The following is a 20,903-nucleotide window of genomic DNA, read 5'->3' as shown; positions in this document are numbered from 1 at the left end:
CCAGTACATTTCCTACAATAGCAACATATATTTTATTCTGCCTGTCCCAATGTCAACCTTTAATCTCTCCCCCACCTCCCCAATGTCAACCTTTAATCTCTCCCCCACCTCCCCAATGTCAACCTTTAATCCCCCCTACCTCCCCAATGTCAACCTTTAATCCCCCCTACCTCCCCAATGTCAACCCTTAATTTCTCCCCCAACACCTCCCCAATGTCAAACTTTAATCTCTCCCCCCCACCTCCCCAATGTCAACCTTTAATCCCCCCTACCTCCTCAATGTCAACCTTTAATCCCCCCTACCTCCCCAATATCAACCTTTAATCCCCCCTACCTCCCAATGTCAAACTTTAATCTCTCCCCCCACCTCCCCAATGTCAACCTTTAATCCCCCCTACCTCCCCAATGTCAACCTTTAATCTCTCCCCCCCACCTCCCCAATGTTAAACTTTAATCTCCCCCCCCAACTCCCCAATGTCAACCTTTAATTTATCCCCCAACACCTCCCCAATGTCAAACTTTAATCTCTACCCCCCACCTCCCCAATGTCAACTTTTGATCTCTACCCCCCACCTCCTCAATGTCAAACTTTAATCTCCCCCCACCTCCCCAATGTCAACCTTTAATCTCTCCCCCCCACCTCCCCAATGTCAAACTTTAATCTCTACCCCCCACCTCCCCAATGTCAACTTTTAATCTCTACCCCCCCCACCTCCTCAATGTCAAACTTTAATCTCCCCCCACCTCCCCAATGTCAAACTTTAATCTCCCCCCACCTCCCCAATGTCAAACTTTAATCTCTCCCTAATGTCAACCTTTATTCTCTCTCCCCACCTCCCCAATGTCAACCTTTAATCTCCCCCCCACCTCCCCAATGTCAACCTTTAATCTCCCCCCCACCTCCCCAATGTCAACCTTTAACCTCTCTCCCCCACCTTCCCAATGTCATCCTTTAATCTCTCCCCCCACCTCTCCAATGTCAAGCTTTAATCCCCCCCACCTCCCCAATGTCAAACTTTAATCCACCCCACCTCCCCAATGTCAAACTTTAAACCCCCCACCTCCCCAATGTCAACCTTTAATCTCTCCCCCACCTCCACAATGTCAAACTTTAATCCCCCCACCTCCCCAATGACAAACTTTAATCCCCCCCACCTCCCCAATGTCATCCTTTAATCTCTCCCCCCACCTCTTCAATTTCAACTTTTAATCTCTCCCCCCCACCTCCCCAATGTCAACCTTTAATCTCCCCCACACCTCCTCAATGTCAAACTTTAATCCCCCCCACCTCCCAAATGTCAACCTTAAATCTCTCCCCCCCACCTTCCCAGTGTCAACCTTTAATCTCTCCCCCCACCTCTCGAATGTCAACCTTTAATTTCTCCCCCCACCTCCACAATGTCAAACTTTAATCCCCCCACCTCCCCAATGCCAAACTTTAATCCCCCACCTCCCCAATGTCAACCTTTAATCTCTCCCCCCACCTCCCCAATGTCAACCTTTAATCTCTCCCCCCCACCTCCCCAATGTCAACCTTTAATCTCTCCCCCCCACCTCCCCAATGTCAACCTTTAATCTCCCCCTCCCCAATATCACCTTGAATACCTCCCACCTCCTCAATATCACCTTTAACCCCTCACCCCCTCCTCAATATCACCTTTAATCCCTCACCCCCTCCTCAATATCACCTTTAATACCCCCTCCTCAATATTACCTTTAATCCCTCACCCCCTCCTCAATATCACCTTTAATACCCCCTCCTCAATATTACCTTTAATCCCTCACCCCCTCCTCAATATCACCTTTAATCCCCCATCCTCAATATCACCTTAATCCCTCCCCCTCCTCAATATCACCTTTAATCCCCCGTCCTCAATGAGTAGCCAGAGGAACCTGTTCATAAATGTGAGATCCAAAGAGAGGAAGGAATGCCGTTCCATGGTTTGGGTGATACATTGCCAACTGTCCCACCCCACCGATCAATGGCTTAGAGTTGAGCTTGTAGGAGATTGAGTGGTCTATCGCTGTCAAAACATGAGTTTTGGAAACTTGTGCTGAGCACAACGCTCTTCTCCTGCGGCGTCCAAAAGCCAGAGGGAATGCACTTTTACAAGTGAATTTGTTAATGATGATTTCTGTGACATTGCATTATCCAAGGGAGCTTTATTGAGCGTGAAATTGGGATCAACTCTGTGTCATGGAATGGAAGAAAAGAGTAACATCTGCTATAGTTTAGAACAGAATCCCATTATAGACTAACACAGTCTGCTGGGAACATTACAATGTCATTTCACAGGGGCTGTGTGTACAGAAAATGGCTCATGTAAACCCACCGTAATGCAGCAGCCTCTTCACAGCCCCTGCCAGAGACAAAATAATGAGTATCTCCAAATGGAAACCAATGGATCGCACACAGAAAAATATTGTGGTTTTCGGAGGAGTCAGCAGGAAGCGGTGAGATGCAGATTCTTAGGAAACTGGGACCTATCTGTTAAGGGCAACATTGTTACATAACTCGTAGTTACATAGTAATCGAGGCTGAAAAAAGCCTCCAGTCCATCGAGTATAGCCTTCAGAACACATCCTATTCACCTTAAAGAATACACACATACCATTTGTAGTGATGGCCAATTACAAAAAGGGCATCATTGATTCCATCCTTCTTGACCCCATAACAGCAGATCAAAGATCATTCAATCACATTTCTCCTTGGATTAACAACTTGTCCACATATATGATTATTATATCCTTTAATATTCTGTTTCTCCAAAAAATCATCAGGGCTTTTTTTTTATTTTTTATTATCTACAGAATTTAATAAAACAAGCTCTCCAGGCAGAGAATTCCTCATCGTTATTGTTCTTACTGTGAAGGACCCTTTCCTCTGCCTTTCTTTCAGTGTCTGCTAATGAACAGGTTAGCACACAGCGGTTTGTACTGACTCTTTATATATTTGTATAGTGCTATCATATCCACTCTGAGGCGCTTTTTTTTTCTAAATAAAACAAATACTTTTTTTAGCCTTTCTTCCATCCCCCTTATTAATTAATTAATTAATTATTATTATTATTATTATTATTGACCTACCTCATAGGTTTCCAGTTGAATAAAACTCCTGATTAACTATTCGCATGCGAGTTGCCTGCGTTCGAGGGCTAAGACACGAATATCTAGTGACAGCTTAGTGGAATCCCTATGTTTAGTGAATTAAGCCTACGTTAACATAAAGGCAGAGCATTAATATTTTATTTACTGACAGAAGGTCCAGACACAAGACAGAGCAAGGACTGCGCCCACCAGACGTGTCTCGCTCCTGTAACGTGTACTTATCTTTTTGGTTTTGTCATCTTGCATGTTCCCCAAAGAGCAGACACCTGTGTGCATTCAGTGTACATTAATATAGTCACATAGTTACATAGCTGAATAGAAATGTGTCCACCAAGTTCAACCCTACGCACATCTGTTTTTTTGTTGTGGATCCAAAAGAAGGCAACCCCCCCCCCCTCCCCCCCTAAAAACAGTTTGAAGTGTAACCCCAGAATGGCAGTTAGATTTATTCTTGGATCAATAATTCTTTATATCTTTAATTTTGTAGGTGCAGAGTTCCCAGTGCCATAGGATTATTTAATGTGACCATTTATTGTTAGTGCTGGACATAGACATGCTTTAAGTTTTGTATCAAGACCATATGTAGTTTGTAACCTGCTCTGATGTAACAGGTTTATGCCACCCAGTTATGGTTTCCGTATTCAGTGACCTCTTACACTGAAATCCTCTTAATAAACAGACATTTCCAACACATGCCTAGACAGTAGCACGGTATGCACGGTATGCCACGGTATGCCAGTATGGCACGGTATGCCACGGTATGCCAGTATGGCACGGTATGCCACGGTATGCCAGTATGGCACGGTATGCCAATATGGAATGATAGTTCCTGTTACCCACACCCTGCAGTGTCACATTTGAGCTATTATTGTCCAAATATAATATTATCCAAGTCTAGAATTTTTTTTTGTGCCAAAATATGAGCAAGAGTATACAATCTCAAATATAATATAGACATTTTAAACTTGATCATGGAGAGGACAAAAGGCTCACTTTCATTCATGCCTTTCCCCCAGTGTGTGTTTATCAAAGAGATACTCTGACATGCTGTTTGTAGGAGCCCCCATTCTGCATAGGTTGTTCACATGATCTCCCAGTTCTTGGATGTCACCTGCTCATCGAGGTAGTGAGTCTCCAGGAAGTCACAGAGACAGGGGTCATTGCGATCTGTGGATAGTTTGTGTAGCTCTAACAGGGACTGGTTCACGTTCTTCTCCACTTGCAGGGCACACTCTAGAGCTTCTAGACCACTTCCAAATTCATCACAATTTGATTTCCGCACGTTCTGCAGGAATGTATACACCCACCGCGCTGGTTATATAATGTTTCATCAGTTTCTCTGCATGCTCACTGTCTTCGTGACTGGTGCAGAAGGTACTTTGGGAAATGTTTCAGCACCACATCATCACATTCGAAATAATAAGACATGGACAGGTACACATAGAACGCATGCAGCTCCAGGTCAATCTGGTGGTTGATGGCAGCCTTGCAGTCCTGGTGGATCTGAGTGCTCATGGCTGCTTGTGGTAACGGGTTTCATCCCTGAAATGGTTCTCCTGATACCTTCTGATCTACCTCCTTGCTTCAATAATTCTTATATTAAAAAGCAGATTCACCTGGCGGCACTTCATAGCCCAGGGGTAGACAACCTTTGGCACTTTAGATGTTGTGGACTACATACCCCTTGATGCTGCATTATGCGACATGTAGTCTACACCACCTGTGTTGACAAAGGTTGCCTATCTCTGACATATGGTATGAGTATTCTTAAAGGAACACTTAAGCATGAGGAATAGAAGCCTGTATTTCTAATGCGTTAATGTTCGTGTCCTTAGTTATATGCATGCGGGGCACATGCAAGATTCGCCAAAGGAAAGCACTGAATGAATGCTTTTCTGTGTAGCACCATTAAAGCGGCCTGGGTGACTATGCTGCTCATTTAAATACAAGCTGTGAGTGTCCCTCAAGTACCACATCGTCCAGATACCAGACGCCCGGTCTGATCCAGCACGGTTTATGATATCCTGGCGCATATACAACTCAGGGCTTACGGTTCTCATATTGACTTTGACTAAAAGTATTTTTGTCCGTTGGATTTTCTTTACTCCCCAGTCTACTATGTTTCTCTAAGCTATGAATTATTTCAGAATGACATTTCTACTCTTTGGGGTGAATGGACTAAAACGTGTCATGTGACTGTTACTTGCTTTGGGTGTTCTGTGATCCTGGACTGTTAAAGGTTGTCTTTCCTTCTGCACGATGGAAGTGAAACAGGCAGACGGAATTCACAGCTCTACAGAGCATATTCCCACAGAAAGGCATTCACATGCAGATCACACGTACCCTCTGCCTCCTGTTTGTCTACAGACCGGCTCATAAAATACACATAAGTCTCTCTTTTCCATGCTCTGAGAAGAGGGTGATGCTCACATGCACCTTCGAAATCTCGTATGATGTTAGACTGCAAAACAAAGACATTAAAGGTTCTACCCCCCTCACCTTGTCATTGCTTTAAACATAAAATAATTACACTATGAGCGTATTTATAGCGTGCCTGTGTATATTGAACTGCGGCTAGCAGGTCCCATGGGCAGAAGGTCCAGACATGTTGATTTTAAACGTCATCTTATCTGCTTCAGCTTGTCCCGGGCTGGTTTCTCTCTGGAAAATGGAGTTATAGCTTATTCCATTTGAAATGGTCATCCCATGATATACAAAGGGGCTTATATGTAAATGGAACGATAATTGCACAAAGTATGATGTATTTGGCCATAATGTTATCTTTGTGCCTCTGTATAAAGATGTCTAAATGGGCATTATACAAAAGGACAAAATGGGCACATTCAACACTTTTCATTCTCACACTCAGCACATTTTATTATCATATTTGGGACTTTTCTTACATTCCAGATACAGTATGGAACAAAATAAATAATAATTATACTAATATTAACCAAATACAATGATGTTTTCCTGGCAGGGATATTTTGAAATGTAAGTGCAGACACTAATTGAATTGCAATATCACCACTATTCTCCGAGTCTCCCCCGGTGATGTGGCAAATACAGTAATATTAGGAAGAATTGGGATTTAAATTACACACAGAGTCTAACAAGCTCCTAATATTAAGTGTGGGTGAATAGTGTGATAGAGGGAACTGCCAAGTCCTCTCCTTTAAAGGATGGATGTCCAAATTATGCACCATATCCTTTATTTACATGGACCATAAGCCAAAGATGACATTATTGTGTTTTCAATCTGTTATTACATAAATTAGCCTAATGACTCTAATGGATCTGCTATCCTCATAAACTAGGCCAATGATTCTTATGGGTGTATTGACCTTATAAACTTGACCATTAATTCTAATGGACCTGCCAGTCTCATATACTGACTCTGATGGACCTACTGGCCACATAAACTAAGCCAACAGCTCTGATGAGCTTGCCAGCCTGCTTAACTGAACAATGAGCTTTAATGGACCTAATGGTCTCATATACTGGCTTTGATGGACCTACTGGCCCCATAAACTAAGCCAATAGCTCTGATGAGCTTACTAGCCTCATAAACTGAGCCATGGGCTTTAATGGACCTACTGGCCCCATAAACTAATACAATTGCTCTGATGAGCTTACTAGCCTCATAAACTGAGTCATGAGCTTTAATGGACCTAATGGTCTCATATACTGACTCTGATGGACCTACTGGCCCCATAAACTAAGCCAATAGCTCTGATGAGCTTACTAACCTCGTAAGATAGGTTACACACTGTAGCGGATTGGTACCGGGCTGTCCCACGACATGTATGAGAATAAGTGTATTTGGTCATATGGCTGGTTAATGTGTATGTACATGTATAGAAAGCATGGTATCCGGGTATAATGACAGTTAAATGTATGTAAAGAATTGTATTCCTCTAGTTGTTCGGTAGAATCATTCAAATAAAACAAGGGAATGAAACTACCGAACAACCAGACCACCCAGGAATGAGTGTGCCTCCAATTACCGTTTGCAACAATGTTGCAAACAGGTAATTGGCAATCAGTGCAGTGTGGTCTTTGTCCTCTGGGTGGCCGCCATTCGGGAAACAAACACGTGGCGGCGGCCATCTTAAACTACCGAACAGCGGTGTTTTGCCGTCGAGTGTCTGGAACTAAAATCGGACACTTGACTAGGCAAACACCGCTGAGACCTCCATACTTCCAGAAATTCGTATGGAAACTACCGAATGACCCGCCGTTCGGTAGAAAGAGCCCCATAAACAAGGGAATTCCCTCTCCAGGCTCTATAACACAGGCAATTCGCCTGTTTTCATTCCCTTGTTTGTGACCGACCGCAGGGCCAAAATGCATGGAACTGTTTTCGGATACTTTACCCATGCGGTCGGTCAAATCTTTGGAACCCCATATCTCACGAACCATTCATCCGAATGGGCTAATTTTTAAGTATGTTGGTCCCCCAGAATAGAGCTATCTGGGGATGTTGGATTTGTGGATGTACCCCAAGTATTTAGGGTACATCCAAAACTCGGGGAAAACTGTGTACACAATAAGGGGATTATGATGCTAGAGGAGGGGAGGAGATCTGTGGGAGGTTACTACTTAGAGATTGGATAATGTCTTAAGTGATAGAACCTCCTCCCTTGCATGGGAGAGGGCTTTATAAGGAACTGTGGAATAAAGCTTGTCCGTCTACTCCTGAAACTGTGTGTCGTCCAGTTATTGGGATTGCGATGGGGATACTGCTGTATTACTTTACCTGCTGGAAACCTTGCCTATGGACTTAACATCACCTTGTTCCTGAGCCTCACTGGAATCTCTAGTGGAGAATAGCTGTGCAAGATCGGCTCTCCGCTACATTGGTTGGCAGCGCTGGGATCCAAACTCACAGAGGAACAAGCGTAAATGGAGTACGGATGGAGATTGATTTTTCTGCGCTAAAACGCTCCACGCTAAAGGACCTCCTAGAGGCAAGGGGTATACAAGCCAGCAATAAGAAGAAAGCAGTACTTGTTACAGAACTCATGGCAGAGTACAGAATGGAGGGCGATTCAGTTCCGGCACAGAGGGAGCCGGGAGGAACACCACAAGGATCGGAATTCCAGAGGCAGGTTCAGTTCAGACTATCCTTTTATGGGGAAAACCCCCCAACGGAAATTGTTACCAGGACAATGGCCGAGGTACAAGAATTCATCCTAAGGACACAGGCACCAGAACAAAGCTCTGCAATTAATGTGCCACAGGAAGGTAAGCCTAAAATACCATACCAGGCTTTTAAAACATATGTGGAGGCAGAGGAAGATATAGACGCTTTCCTGCAAGACTTTGAAAGACTATGTGCACTGCATAAAATTAACGCAGAGGACTGGGTACCTATTTTGGCCGGAAGGTTAACCGGGAGGGCAGCAGAGGCATATCGGACTGTACCTAATGACGAAATAAGGAATTACAGTAAAGTGAAAGAAATTATACTCGCCAGGTATGCTATAACACCCGAGGCATACCGGCGGAGGTTCCGGGATCTAAAGAAAACAGAGAAGGACTCGCACGCAGAGTGGGCATGCCGATTACAGGGGGCAGCGCTCGGGTGGGTGCAAGCTAGCAAGGCACGTTCTATGGAGGATGTAATACAAATGTTGCTGATGGAGCAGTTCTATGAGGGAGTAACCAATGAGGTCCAGGAATGGGTAAGGGACAGAAACCCTACTTCCCTTACCGAGGCGGCTAGGAAAGCGGATGACTACCTGGATGCACGCAGGTCACAAAAACCTGCAGCTCCAAAAGCAACCTTTAAAACATTCGGGGGAAACAACTACACCCCAGCTCCACCGAGACCGCTACCACCACCTCCACCACCCGCTGCACAGCCCCGGTTCCGACAACCCACCGCTGTCATCACTGCCAGAAGTGGGGACATTATAAAAGGGAATGCCCACAGCTACGGGACCGTTCCACCTGGATTCGTCCAGGCCCACCTCCACCCAGGGCGGCCGCAGCCCACCACTACCAGGACCTAGTCACCACCCCATATGGTTCCGCAGTCCCCATTACTACTGTGGAACAATGGGAGGTACTGCACGAGGCAGATCCGGTCCAGGCCAATGTGGATAATCTACGGCACCATCGACAGACGGTATATCTGAATGGTACAGCAGTCCGGGGATTACGAGATTCGGGAGCCACCATCACTTTGGTACAGAGCCACCTGATTTCAGATCAGGCAAAACTGAACAAAACTGTTGCCGTCCGGGTAGCTGGGGGAGCAGTGTACCGGCTACCTACAGCAAGGGTACATTTACATTGGGGAGCGGGGGCAGGGGAAGTGGAGGTGGGGTTGATGCCACATTTACCGGCGGAGGTTTTATTGGGGAACGATCTGGGGAGGCTCACTTCTGCTTTTGAGCCCCAGTCACCCACCACAGGAGAGGTCAACCCTGTAGTCACCCGACAACAGGCCCGCACCCAGGACCACAACACACTGCCGGAGGTCCAGGTAAGCAACCCTACCCCCCCTCTAGAATGTGTCCCCTGGGCTCCACCTAATGAATTTGTAGCTGAAGTCGCAACAGACCCCACGCTTCAGGTGTATAGGGACAAGGTTGGCACGGGTTCCCCCGGGGCGGAGGGAGAGAAGTTTATCTGGGATAAACAACTTTTATACAGGGAAACAACCAAACAGATTACGGGGTTAGACCCGATAGCGAGGAGACAATTAGTGGTACCACAGCGGTACCGGGCTGAATTACTCCGGATAGCGCATGATATTCCGCTATCCGGACATCTAGGGGTTAGTCGCACCAGGTACAGACTAACCCAGAGTTTCTTCTGGCCAGGGATTAGCCAGGAAGTACGCAGATATTGCACGACTTGCGATACCTGCCAGAGAGTGGGAAAAAGGGGGGATCGCAGGAAGGCTAAACTTCACCCCTTACCCATAATAGAGGAACCTTTTAGCCGAATAGCGGTGGATCTGAGGGCCCCCTCAATAAAGTTAGCCCGTCAGGAAAACGGTATATTTTAACGGTCGTAGATTATGCCACCAGGTATCCAGAAGCAGTGGCTCTGACCAACATCCACGCTGAGACGGTCGCGGATGCCCTCATGCGGATATTCTCCCGGATGGGATTACCCAGGGAGATTATCTCGGATCAGGGTACCCAGTTTACCGCAGAATTCACCCAACACCTCTGGAGGATCTGTGGCATTAAGCCTATTATCAGCGCCCCTTACCACCCCCAGACGAACGGGCTCTGCGAACGATTCAATGGTACCTTGAAGCAGATGCTCCGAACCTTCGCAGAGACCCACAAGGACTGGGAACGATTCCTGCCGCACCTCCTATTTGCATACCGGGAGGTGCCGCAGGAATCCACAGGGTTCTCCCCGTTTGAATTATTGTTTGGAAGGAGGGTCCGAGGCCCATTGGATCTTATTAGAGAGCATTGGGAGGGAGACCGGAGCACAGATGGCACTCCCATCCTACCATATGTGTTGGCCTTTCGGGACCGCCTAGAAGCGTTGACCAAGACGGTACGGGAAAACCTTCAGGAGGCCCAGACCCGCCAGCGTACATGGTATGATCGGGGAGCCAGGGACCGTAGCTTTCAGGTCGGGCAGAAGGTACTAATTTTAAAACCTGTCCGACATGATAAGTTACAGGCCGCCTGGCAGGGCCCATATAAGGTGGTGGAGCAAAGATGCGATACCACCTATATTATCGGCCCCTGCACAGGGACTGGGGGGCGACGCATGCTCCATGTGAACATGCTGAAGCCCTACCACGAGCGTACTGAGGAGGTAACCGCCATCTGTGCCCCTAACACGGAAGAGTTTGACAGCTTACCCCTCCCCGATTTGCTGGGGGATGGGCAGCTGTCCGGAGATTTAGGGGAGGTTACGCTGGGAGATCGGCTGAGCCCACAGGAGCGGATCGAGGTACAGCAACTATTGGAAGAGAAACGCGACACGTTCTCTAATGTACCTGGATACACGCCTCTGGCAACTCACCGGGTCGAGACCCCAGGGCAACTACCCATGCGCCAGACGCCATACCGCATTCCAGAAGCGGTACGGGCAAACATGCGTAAGGAGATCGACAAAATGCTCCAACTGGGGGTGATTGAACCCTCAGACAGTCCTTGGGCATCTCCTGTAGTCCTCGTACCAAAGCGAGACGGTACGACCCGCTTCTGCGTGGACTATAGGAGATTGAACGAGAAGACTGTATCTGACGCCTATCCGATGCCCCGGATAGACGAGTTACTGGACAGAATGGCCAGGGGCCAATACCTCACCACTATTGACTTGTGTAAAGGGTATTGGCAAATCCCCCTGGCCCCAGACGCCATCCCGAAGTCGGCCTTTGTCACCCCATTTGGCTTGTACCAGTTTAAGGTCATGCCATTTGGGATGAAAAACGCCCCAGCCACCTTCCAAAGGATGGTGGATCGACTCCTAGATGGATTCCAGGACTATACATGTGCCTACCTGGACGATATTGCTATTTTTAGCAATACGTGGCAGGAACACTTAGCTCACATCGGAGCTGTTCTAGATAGGATAAGGGAAGCAGGTCTGACCTTGAAGCCGGCCAAGTGTAGTATCGGCATGGCTGAGGTACAATACCTGGGACATAGAGTAGGGTGCGGTAAACAAAAACCCGAACCCGCCAAAGTAGAGGCTGTAGCCCAGTGGCCCACCCCTAGGACTAAGACCCAGGTTTTAGCGTTTCTAGGGACAGCAGGGTATTACCGGAAGTTTGTTCCCAATTATAGCGCCCTGGCCAAACCCCTCACTGACCTGACCCGTAAGAACCTTCCCCGCCAAGTACACTGGACCCCGGAGTGTGAGCAGGCATTCCAACAATTGAAAAATGCACTGATAAATGCCCCTGTCTTGGCAGCTCCCAATCCAACTAAACGTTTTCTTGTTCACACAGACGCTTCTATGTTTGGATTGGGGGCAGTACTGAGTCAAGTCGGGGCCGATGGCGGGGAACATCCAGTGGCTTACATCAGTCGCAAACTGTTACCTCGAGAAGTAAGCTACGCCGCCATCGAAAAGGAATGCCTGGCTGTGGTGTGGGCCCTAAAGAAGCTACAACCCTATTTATATGGACAGCCCTTTTCCTTGCTCACGGATCACAACCCGTTAGTCTGGCTGAACCGGGTGGCTGGAGACAACGCCAGGCTGCTGCGCTGGAGTTTGGCGCTACAGCCTTTTGACTTTAATATCCAGTACCGGCCGGGTAAGCAGAATGGAAATGCTGACGGGTTGTCAAGACAAACTGACTTAGAGAAATGATCCGTGAGCCCCCGGACATCCCCAAGCCGATCCGTGTTGGATCAGACTGTGTATGCCGGCTTGTGGGCAAGGGGGAGCAGTGTAGCGGATTGGTACCGGGCTGTCCCACGACATGTATGAGAATAAGTGTATTTGGTCATATGGCTGGTTAATGTGTATGTACATGTATAGAAAGCATGGTATCCGGGTATAATGACAGTTAAATGTATGTAAAGAATTGTATTCCTCTAGTTGTTCGGTAGAATCATTCAAATAAAACAAGGGAATGAAACTACCGAACAACCAGACCACCCAGGAATGAGTGTGCCTCCAATTACCGTTTGCAACAATGTTGCAAACAGGTAATTGGCAATCAGTGCAGTGTGGTCTTTGTCCTCTGGGTGGCCGCCATTCGGGAAACAAACACGTGGCGGCGGCCATCTTAAACTACCGAACAGCGGTGTTTTGCCGTCGAGTGTCTGGAACTAAAATCGGACACTTGACTAGGCAAACACCGCTGAGACCTCCATACTTCCAGAAATTCGTATGGAAACTACCGAATGACCCGCCGTTCGGTAGAAAGAGCCCCATAAACAAGGGAATTCCCTCTCCAGGCTCTATAACACAGGCAATTCGCCTGTTTTCATTCCCTTGTTTGTGACCGACCGCAGGGCCAAAATGCATGGAACTGTTTTCGGATACTTTACCCATGCGGTCGGTCAAATCTTTGGAACCCCATATCTCACGAACCATTCATCCGAATGGGCTAATTTTTAAGTATGTTGGTCCCCCAGAATAGAGCTATCTGGGGATGTTGGATTTGTGGATGTACCCCAAGTATTTAGGGTACATCCAAAACTCGGGGAAAACTGTGTACACAATAAGGGGATTATGATGCTAGAGGAGGGGAGGAGATCTGTGGGAGGTTACTACTTAGAGATTGGATAATGTCTTAAGTGATAGAACCTCCTCCCTTGCATGGGAGAGGGCTTTATAAGGAACTGTGGAATAAAGCTTGTCAGTCTACTCCTGAAACTGTGTGTCGTCCAGTTATTGGGATTGCGATGGGGATACTGCTGTATTACTTTACCTGCTGGAAACCTTGCCTATGGACTTAACATCACCTTGTTCCTGAGCCTCACTGGAATCTCTAGTGGAGAATAGCTGTGCAAGATCGGCTCTCCGCTACACACACTCCAATGGACCTCTAAGTTCCATAAACAAAGCTAGCCATGTCTAAAAGCTTGCTAGCCTCTTAAACTGTGGCTTAACTGTACCATTTACATTGGGATGGGGACATGTATCAGCTAAATTGATATGGTACCACTTATTACAGGGTGGGTGCTGCTCAAGGTTTTACATTGCTGTAAGACTTGGTGTAGCGTAGAGGTAGTATAATCCACAGGATATCCGCTGGGTAACAGGAACAGCATAAAATAATCCAGGCAAATAAATACAGCATACAATAATCCGGTAGCATTGTAAGAATCCTTCCTTCCCAAGAACTAGACGACAAATAGGCTGGGAGTCAACTGAGCTTTTAATCACAGGTCACAGTATTTATGGGATTCCCCATGCAAGGGGTTTCCCTACTGACATTACAGGGGTTGTACAGTAGGGGACTACATGGGGAACTTAACAACCTGGACAGTTCTCCCATCATGCACTGCTGTACGAGAGGGATACTCCCACTAGAATATACAGTTAAGTGGATTATCCCTCCGTGCAGCAGAACTGACATTTTACACGAAAATACATAACTTTTATAATATTCATGACATTTAAACGAATGGACGTTCGGTAGATAGCTGAGGTCTGAGCGCACATTTCGTGAAAGTACCGCTCAGATCCCAGCATAAATAACCGAACGCCGCACGAAACCAACAATATGTTTAAGTTACTTTCAAACTACCGATTGACTTTAGGGAACCACTTCACCGAAGGACCGGGGCTCCCGAACGGCTTGGAAGTCCAGCGGTATTCGTGCCATCAAGTAGCTGATTTTAGTTCGAGGCGCTCTACGACAAAATACCGCTGGGCTAACAAAGGATCCAAGATGGCCGACCGCCGCGTGGTCGGTAGTCGAACGGTGGCCACCCTTAATCCTTCTAATTACCAATTGCAACAATGTTGCAATCCTTAATGGGAGCCACACGACCTCCTGTGTGTGGTCTCCCTTCGGTAGTTTGTTCGTTTCACGAACAGTGTTGAAATTCACTGTTCGTGAAACTATTGTATGAATGCTGGCGGTTTTCATGCCGCCAGCATACGAATGCTATTGTTTGCATGGAACACATTAAGCATACATACACTTGGTTCTTAAAGCGGTATACACACATTTATGAGAATACAGTAAAAAGTGGCTAATTTTGCCACACTTGGAAACCATGTAATTCTGCGTCATGCAATGAAATGAACATAGAGCAAACTCAGTTTATATCTTGAACACTTTTCTCATTCCTTTGTCCCTCCGTGTTAATGCTCACCCCCTCCACCCCCCTCCCCTTTTGCTCCTGCTTGTTTAATTCTGATCTGATCAGCAGGACAGTTAATTAATGGTGTAATCAAATTAAACTTTCCATGCGCAGGGTTTGTTGCTAGCTGAACCAGTGTGATTTGCTCAGTCAGTTAGGCGAGGGGTTACATCACATATTTATAAAGGAGCGAGGGTTGAAAGAAGCAGATTATTATACATTAGCATTCCATTAATGAAGACTAGTTACTAGTTGATTTTTTTTCTTTCTTTTAATTCCTCCCTTCTTTGTTTCCCTGGCGGGATTAACACGATGTTCTTTTGTTCACTCTGCACTTTTCTTCGCTCAGGTTATTGATCCGAGTGAGTCTTTGTACTGGAGTGACATTGAGTTGAGGTGAAACAATATATTAGATCTAGAGAATATATGAGAAACCATGTATACGGTGGAATCTCCATCTCCTGCACGTGATGGACTGTGTGATCATTTAGGACTTTTAGAGAGGGAGCCAGATTCTAAACATCTCCAGGACACACCTGATGGCACAGTTACACACACATGTAGAAGCTGATAACCTCTGTCACAGCGCGCAGTGTCCTGGGGTGAGTCCCGGGCTGCCTAAGTCACATGTGTTGGGGGGCAACTAGCCCCGGCACAAGAGTGAAGATATCTCTTGTATGTGCAGCATTTCAAGCACAAACAGATTACTACCACCATGACAATGGTGATTGGAATAACCCTTAAAAGAATCCAACCGTACTGGAATTCAAGCCAGTGACCATTGTAGCTGGAAGCCATCTCTCCAGTGTTCACACCATACTCCAGTCCTGATACAGTGTGCACACTTTGTGAGCTAAACCACTTCTTGCAGCTAATGTAAGCGAAGCTTTAGGGAGTTATAACAGGTGTGACCGATCACTTCAACACGAACTGGCTCCAGTCATCGCAGATACTCATATTAACCTCTAAGTCAGAGCTCAGGGGATACCCTGCCACCTCTCCCGCCAGTAACTCCACGGAATTAGCCGATCTAACCTGCACTACTAATAGATTAGCAAAATAACTAGCAACACAAAGGGATAAAATGGACAAAAAGTCTACATTTACATGAAAACCAAATACAAAGGGGAGTTTGAAGTTCCTGTATGCCCTGCAGTGAGTTCTCACCAAGTCCTGAAGAAGCTGAAAAGCTTTTGGACATTTACCTTCAGAAGACTGATTGCCAGCCTCCTGCCATGTGACTATGGCGCCTGGGATGTATTGCCTGCTCTCCTGTACTGCTGAGGATTGCTACCAACTAGGTGGATTTGGCTATGGAGCTTGTGTAGTGCCCTCTGTTGGTAGCAACAGTAATATGCACTACCTGAATAGCAAGACTGGTAATTTGCATATTCAGGTAGATTTGCATATGGCTAATTCTGCATGCAGGAGAGACATTTTGTGTTAATTATGGTCTTCCCCACCCATTTATGAATATGTAATTATGTTATAAAAGGTCACTGTATGTTGCCTGCTATGATTTGATTGTTTGTATTTTATTGAGTTTTCACAGCAATGTTAACCCCTTCAGGACGGAGTCAATAGTGCACGTTCTGATCAAAACAAAACGTAAACAAAAACTGGAATTTGCGCTATATGTCTGTTCACCCGTAGTTCCCCTCTTTCATATTATATGCACCCACACTTATTATATATCATTTTGTTCAGGAGAAACAGGGCTTTAATTTACCATTAACTATTCATATATGGAATATAATTTATTATGAATAAAATAAAAAAAACTGTGAGAAATTTATTTATTTTTTAAAAATGTGTAGTTCCGCCTCACATTTTAGCTGTAAATGTCATAATACTGTTAGGTTTTACTGCAACAAAATGCACATATTTGTAATCAGCGATGTCTCACGAGTACAACAGTACCCCCCATTAACAGGTTTTATGTTGTTTTGGAAAGTTACAGGGTCAAATATAGAACGTTCCATTTTCAAATTGAAATTTGCCAGATTAGTAATGTTACCTTTGAGACGGTGTGGTAGCCCAGGAATGAGAATTACCCCCATAATGGCATACCATTTGAAAAAGTAGACAAGCCAAGGTATTGAAAGTGGGGTATGTTTAGTCTTTTTTAGTAGCCACTTAGTCACAAACACTGGCCAAAGTTAGCGTTCATATTTGTTTTTGTGTGAAAAAAGCAAAAAACGAATATTTGGCCAGTGTTTGTGACTAAGTGGCTACTAAGAAAGACTGGACATACCCCACTTGCAATACCTCGGGTTGTCTACTTTTGCAAATGGTATGCCATCATGGGGGTAATTCTCATTCCTGGGCTACCATACGCTCTCAAAGGCAACATAACCAATCTAGCAAATTTCAATGTGAAAAAAATGAAACGCAAGCCTTATATGTGACTCTCTAACTTTCCAAAACACCATAAAACCTGTACATGGGGGGTACTGTTATTCTCAGGAGACTTCACTAAACACAAATATTAGTGTTTTAAAACGGTAAAACATATTACAACAATAATATAGTCCATAAAAGTGCCGTTTGTTTGTAAAAAATGCAAAAAACGTCACTTTTACTTAAAATATCATCGTTGTAATACAATTTACCAGTTTGAAACACTAATATTTGAGTTCAGCGAAGTCTCCCGAGTAAAACAGTACCCCCTATGTACAGGTTTTATGGTGTCGTGGAGTATTACAGAGTCAAATATAGTGCTTGCAAATTAAATTCTCTGCACTTTCTCCCTGTGTTGTCAGGCATGTCAATCAAATTTTAATTAATCAAATCACATAATTATGTTAAAAGATTATTTAAATATACATGTAGAATTTTAATATATATACATATATATATGTATTTAAATTCTACGTGTATACTAATGTAATTTTTTATGTAATTATATGTATTTATCTATATATATATATTTGCGGTTATTTGTATTTTATATATAGATAGATATATATAGAATGCCATTCTAAGTGTATTTTGTTACCAATATATATATATTAATAACAAAATACAGTTAGAATGAAATTACATATGAATATATAATTTCTATTAAATTTTGTTTCAATATTTTATTTATTTATTTTATTATTTTATTTATTTATTATTTTAATTATACGTATATATATAATATATATATATGTACATCTATTATATATATTATATATACATATTATATATATGTAACATCATTCTAAGTGTATTTTAATGCTAATATATATACTTATATTAGTATTAAAATACACTTTGTATGACGTTACATATATATAATATGTATATATATTATATATATAATATATATACATATTATATATATATAAAAATATTTTCAATTTATTTTTTAACATGTTTAATTTCTTTTTTTATACTTTCTTACCAGCAGGGGGACTGTCTGATATTTTAGACAGTCCCCCTGCAGGCAGATCCATAGCCAGCTATAGGGGGCCATGTGATCGCTCTTTGAGAGCGATCACATGGCCCCCGGGGGCCTCATTTGCCGTGGGAGGGCTGCCTGGGCTGTCAGGCAGCCCCCCAGAAGAGGATCGCGGCGGAGGTAAGTATAACTTACCTCCTGGGGCTCAAAGCCGTTACGGCGTTCCATGCCGCCGCAACGGCTTTAAAGCCCATTATAATGGGGACGGCATGGAACGCCGTAACGGCGTTAACGGGTTAATGTTATGACCATATGGGCTAGTCCTAAGTAAAATAAAGTTTTAGTCAGTTCTACTTCACCCTCAATTTGCAGTCCTGTCTCTTATTGGGGGAATCTGCTACAAGTGATTGCTATGCTCTGCACATTCCCTTGAAATGATCAGTGAGGCTGCAGGGGCATGTTCTTTACACCAAAACTGCTTCATTAAGCTAAAGTTGTTCAGGTGACTCTAGTGTCCCTTTAATAGCTTGCTAGACCCTGCAAGAGCCTCCTGTATGTGATTAAAGTTCAATTTAGAGATTGAGATACAATTATTTAAGGCAAATTACATCTGTTTGAAAGTGAAACTGTAACGGATCACCTGGCACCCAACTGAGTACCTACGTTGATGGATGCTCCTAGCGCTTCTTGAGGATTCCAAGCACTCTAGCCAACACCACAACCTCTGCAGGCCGAACCTCTCTTGCTTCAGAGCGAAGCAGGAACGAGCTCTTAAAAGAGCTTAGGAGTGATCATAGCAAGGGAATGTGCAGAGCACACGTTGTTTTGGTGACTATAGTGTCCCTTTAATAATGTTGGCGATATTGGCCTTATTTTTAAAATATCCTTTAAATTCCCAACAATTCTCTGAATTGCCAGTAGTTCTATTTAAGTTTTTACATAGATGGAGAAACAGATGCAGTTTATCTTAGCACTACGGCAGTGGGTCCTTCATAGAACTCTAGAAATCATTCTGTCGGAGATGGTCGGGGCTTGTGTAACTTGTTAAAGGATCACTAACGTATCGCTTTGTGTAAATCATCCCAGGCTATATTAACTGTATCTGTCTTTTCTCTCCCAGGACAATGCCTTTATCTACCTGTTACATGCAGAAGGCCGGCTGGTGTGCGGTGACCCGCTGCATGATCTTCCTCAGGAAGGGAAACTCAGGTAATACACTGACCGACATTCTGTTATATTGAGTTTGTGGTCACTGGAAACATTGTGGAGATTCAGGAAAAAGAATCTCAATAACTCAGATTTCTGTCAAGTTCAAACAGCTGCTAAGATTACCAGTCGTAATTCTGTAACTATTTTATATCTTTTAACGTGTCCTAGATTCTTAAATGGTTAAATCATTGAAGCAAAACTCAAATGAATGCATGTTTTTGTTGTATATTTACATTTTTTTATTTGTATTTTGCAATATCGTGTTTTGCCCCCAGTATGGACTATTTACTATTATACCCTGCTCTCTGTATTGTACGCTGTGCTATATATTATATGGATTATTTACTATGATCACTGTGTGCTATATACTATTATACCCTGCTCTCTGTATTGTACGCTGTGCTATATATTATATGGATTATTTACTATGATCACTGTGTGCTATATACTATTATACCCTGCTCTCTGTATTGTACGCTGTGCTATATATTATATGGATTATTTACTATGATCACTGTGTGCTATATACTATTATACCCTGCTCTCTGTATTGTACGCTGTGCTATATATTATATGGATTATTTACTATGATCACTGTGTGCTATATACTATTATACCCTGCTCTCTGTATTGTACGCTGTGCTATATATTATATGGATTATTAACTATAATCACTGTGTGCTATATACTATTATACCCTGCTCTCTGTATTGTACGCTGTGCTATATATTATATGGATTATTTACTATGATCACTGTGTGCTATATACTATTATACCCTGCTCTCTGTATTGTACGCTGTGCTATATATTATATGGATTATTTACTATGATCACTGTGTGATATATACTATTATACCCTGCTCTCTGTATTGTACACTGTGCTCTATATTATATGGATTATTTACTATGATCACTGTGTGATATATACTATTATACCCTGCTCTCTGTATTGTACACTGTGCTCTATATTATATGGATTATTTACTATGATCACTGTGTGCTATATACTATTATACCCTGCTCTCTGTATTGTACGCTGTGCTCTATATTATATGGATTATTTACTAGGATCACTGTGTGCTATATACTATTATACCCTGCTCTCTGTATTGTACGCCGTGCTATATATTATATGGATTATTTACTATGATCACTGTGTGTTATATACTATTATACCCTGCTCTCTGTATTGTACGCTGTGCTATATATTATATGGATTATTTACTATGATCACTGTGTGTTATATACTATTATACCCTGCTCTCTGTATTGTACGCTGTGCTATATATTATATGGATTATTTACTATGATCACTGTGTGCTATATACTATTATACCCTGCTCTCTGTATTGTACGCTGTGCTATATATTATATGGATTATTTACTATGATCACTGTGTGATATATACTATTATACCCTGCTCTCTGTATTGTACGCTGTGCTA

At 43.8% G+C, this 20,903-nt stretch overlaps 1 protein-coding gene and 1 pseudogene across 4 annotated transcripts in view; one reads left to right on the top strand and one right to left on the bottom strand.

Moving 5' to 3' along the window:
- PDE2A (phosphodiesterase 2A) overlaps nt 1-20,903 on the top strand; it is a 678,984-nt gene that overhangs the window by 392,272 nt on the left and 265,809 nt on the right. For 3 of the 4 annotated variants that reach the window (XM_063432647.1, XM_063432656.1, XM_063432664.1), the window contains one exon: nt 19,370-19,458. The exons of the other annotated variant lie outside the window; for it this stretch is intronic. In XM_063432647.1, the coding sequence (XP_063288717.1) occupies nt 19,370-19,458 (89 nt within the window). The remainder of the gene's footprint in view (nt 1-19,369; nt 19,459-20,903) is intronic. 4 annotated transcript variants of the gene reach the window in all.
- LOC134600219 (ferritin heavy chain, oocyte isoform-like) lies at nt 4,104-4,623 on the bottom strand (annotated as a pseudogene).

The sequence above is a fragment of the Pelobates fuscus genome, chromosome 1 (genome assembly GCF_036172605.1).
Source record: "Pelobates fuscus isolate aPelFus1 chromosome 1, aPelFus1.pri, whole genome shotgun sequence".
Classification (NCBI taxonomy): Eukaryota; Metazoa; Chordata; class Amphibia; order Anura; family Pelobatidae; genus Pelobates; species Pelobates fuscus.
This window is presented reverse-complemented; position numbering and strand designations above follow the sequence as displayed.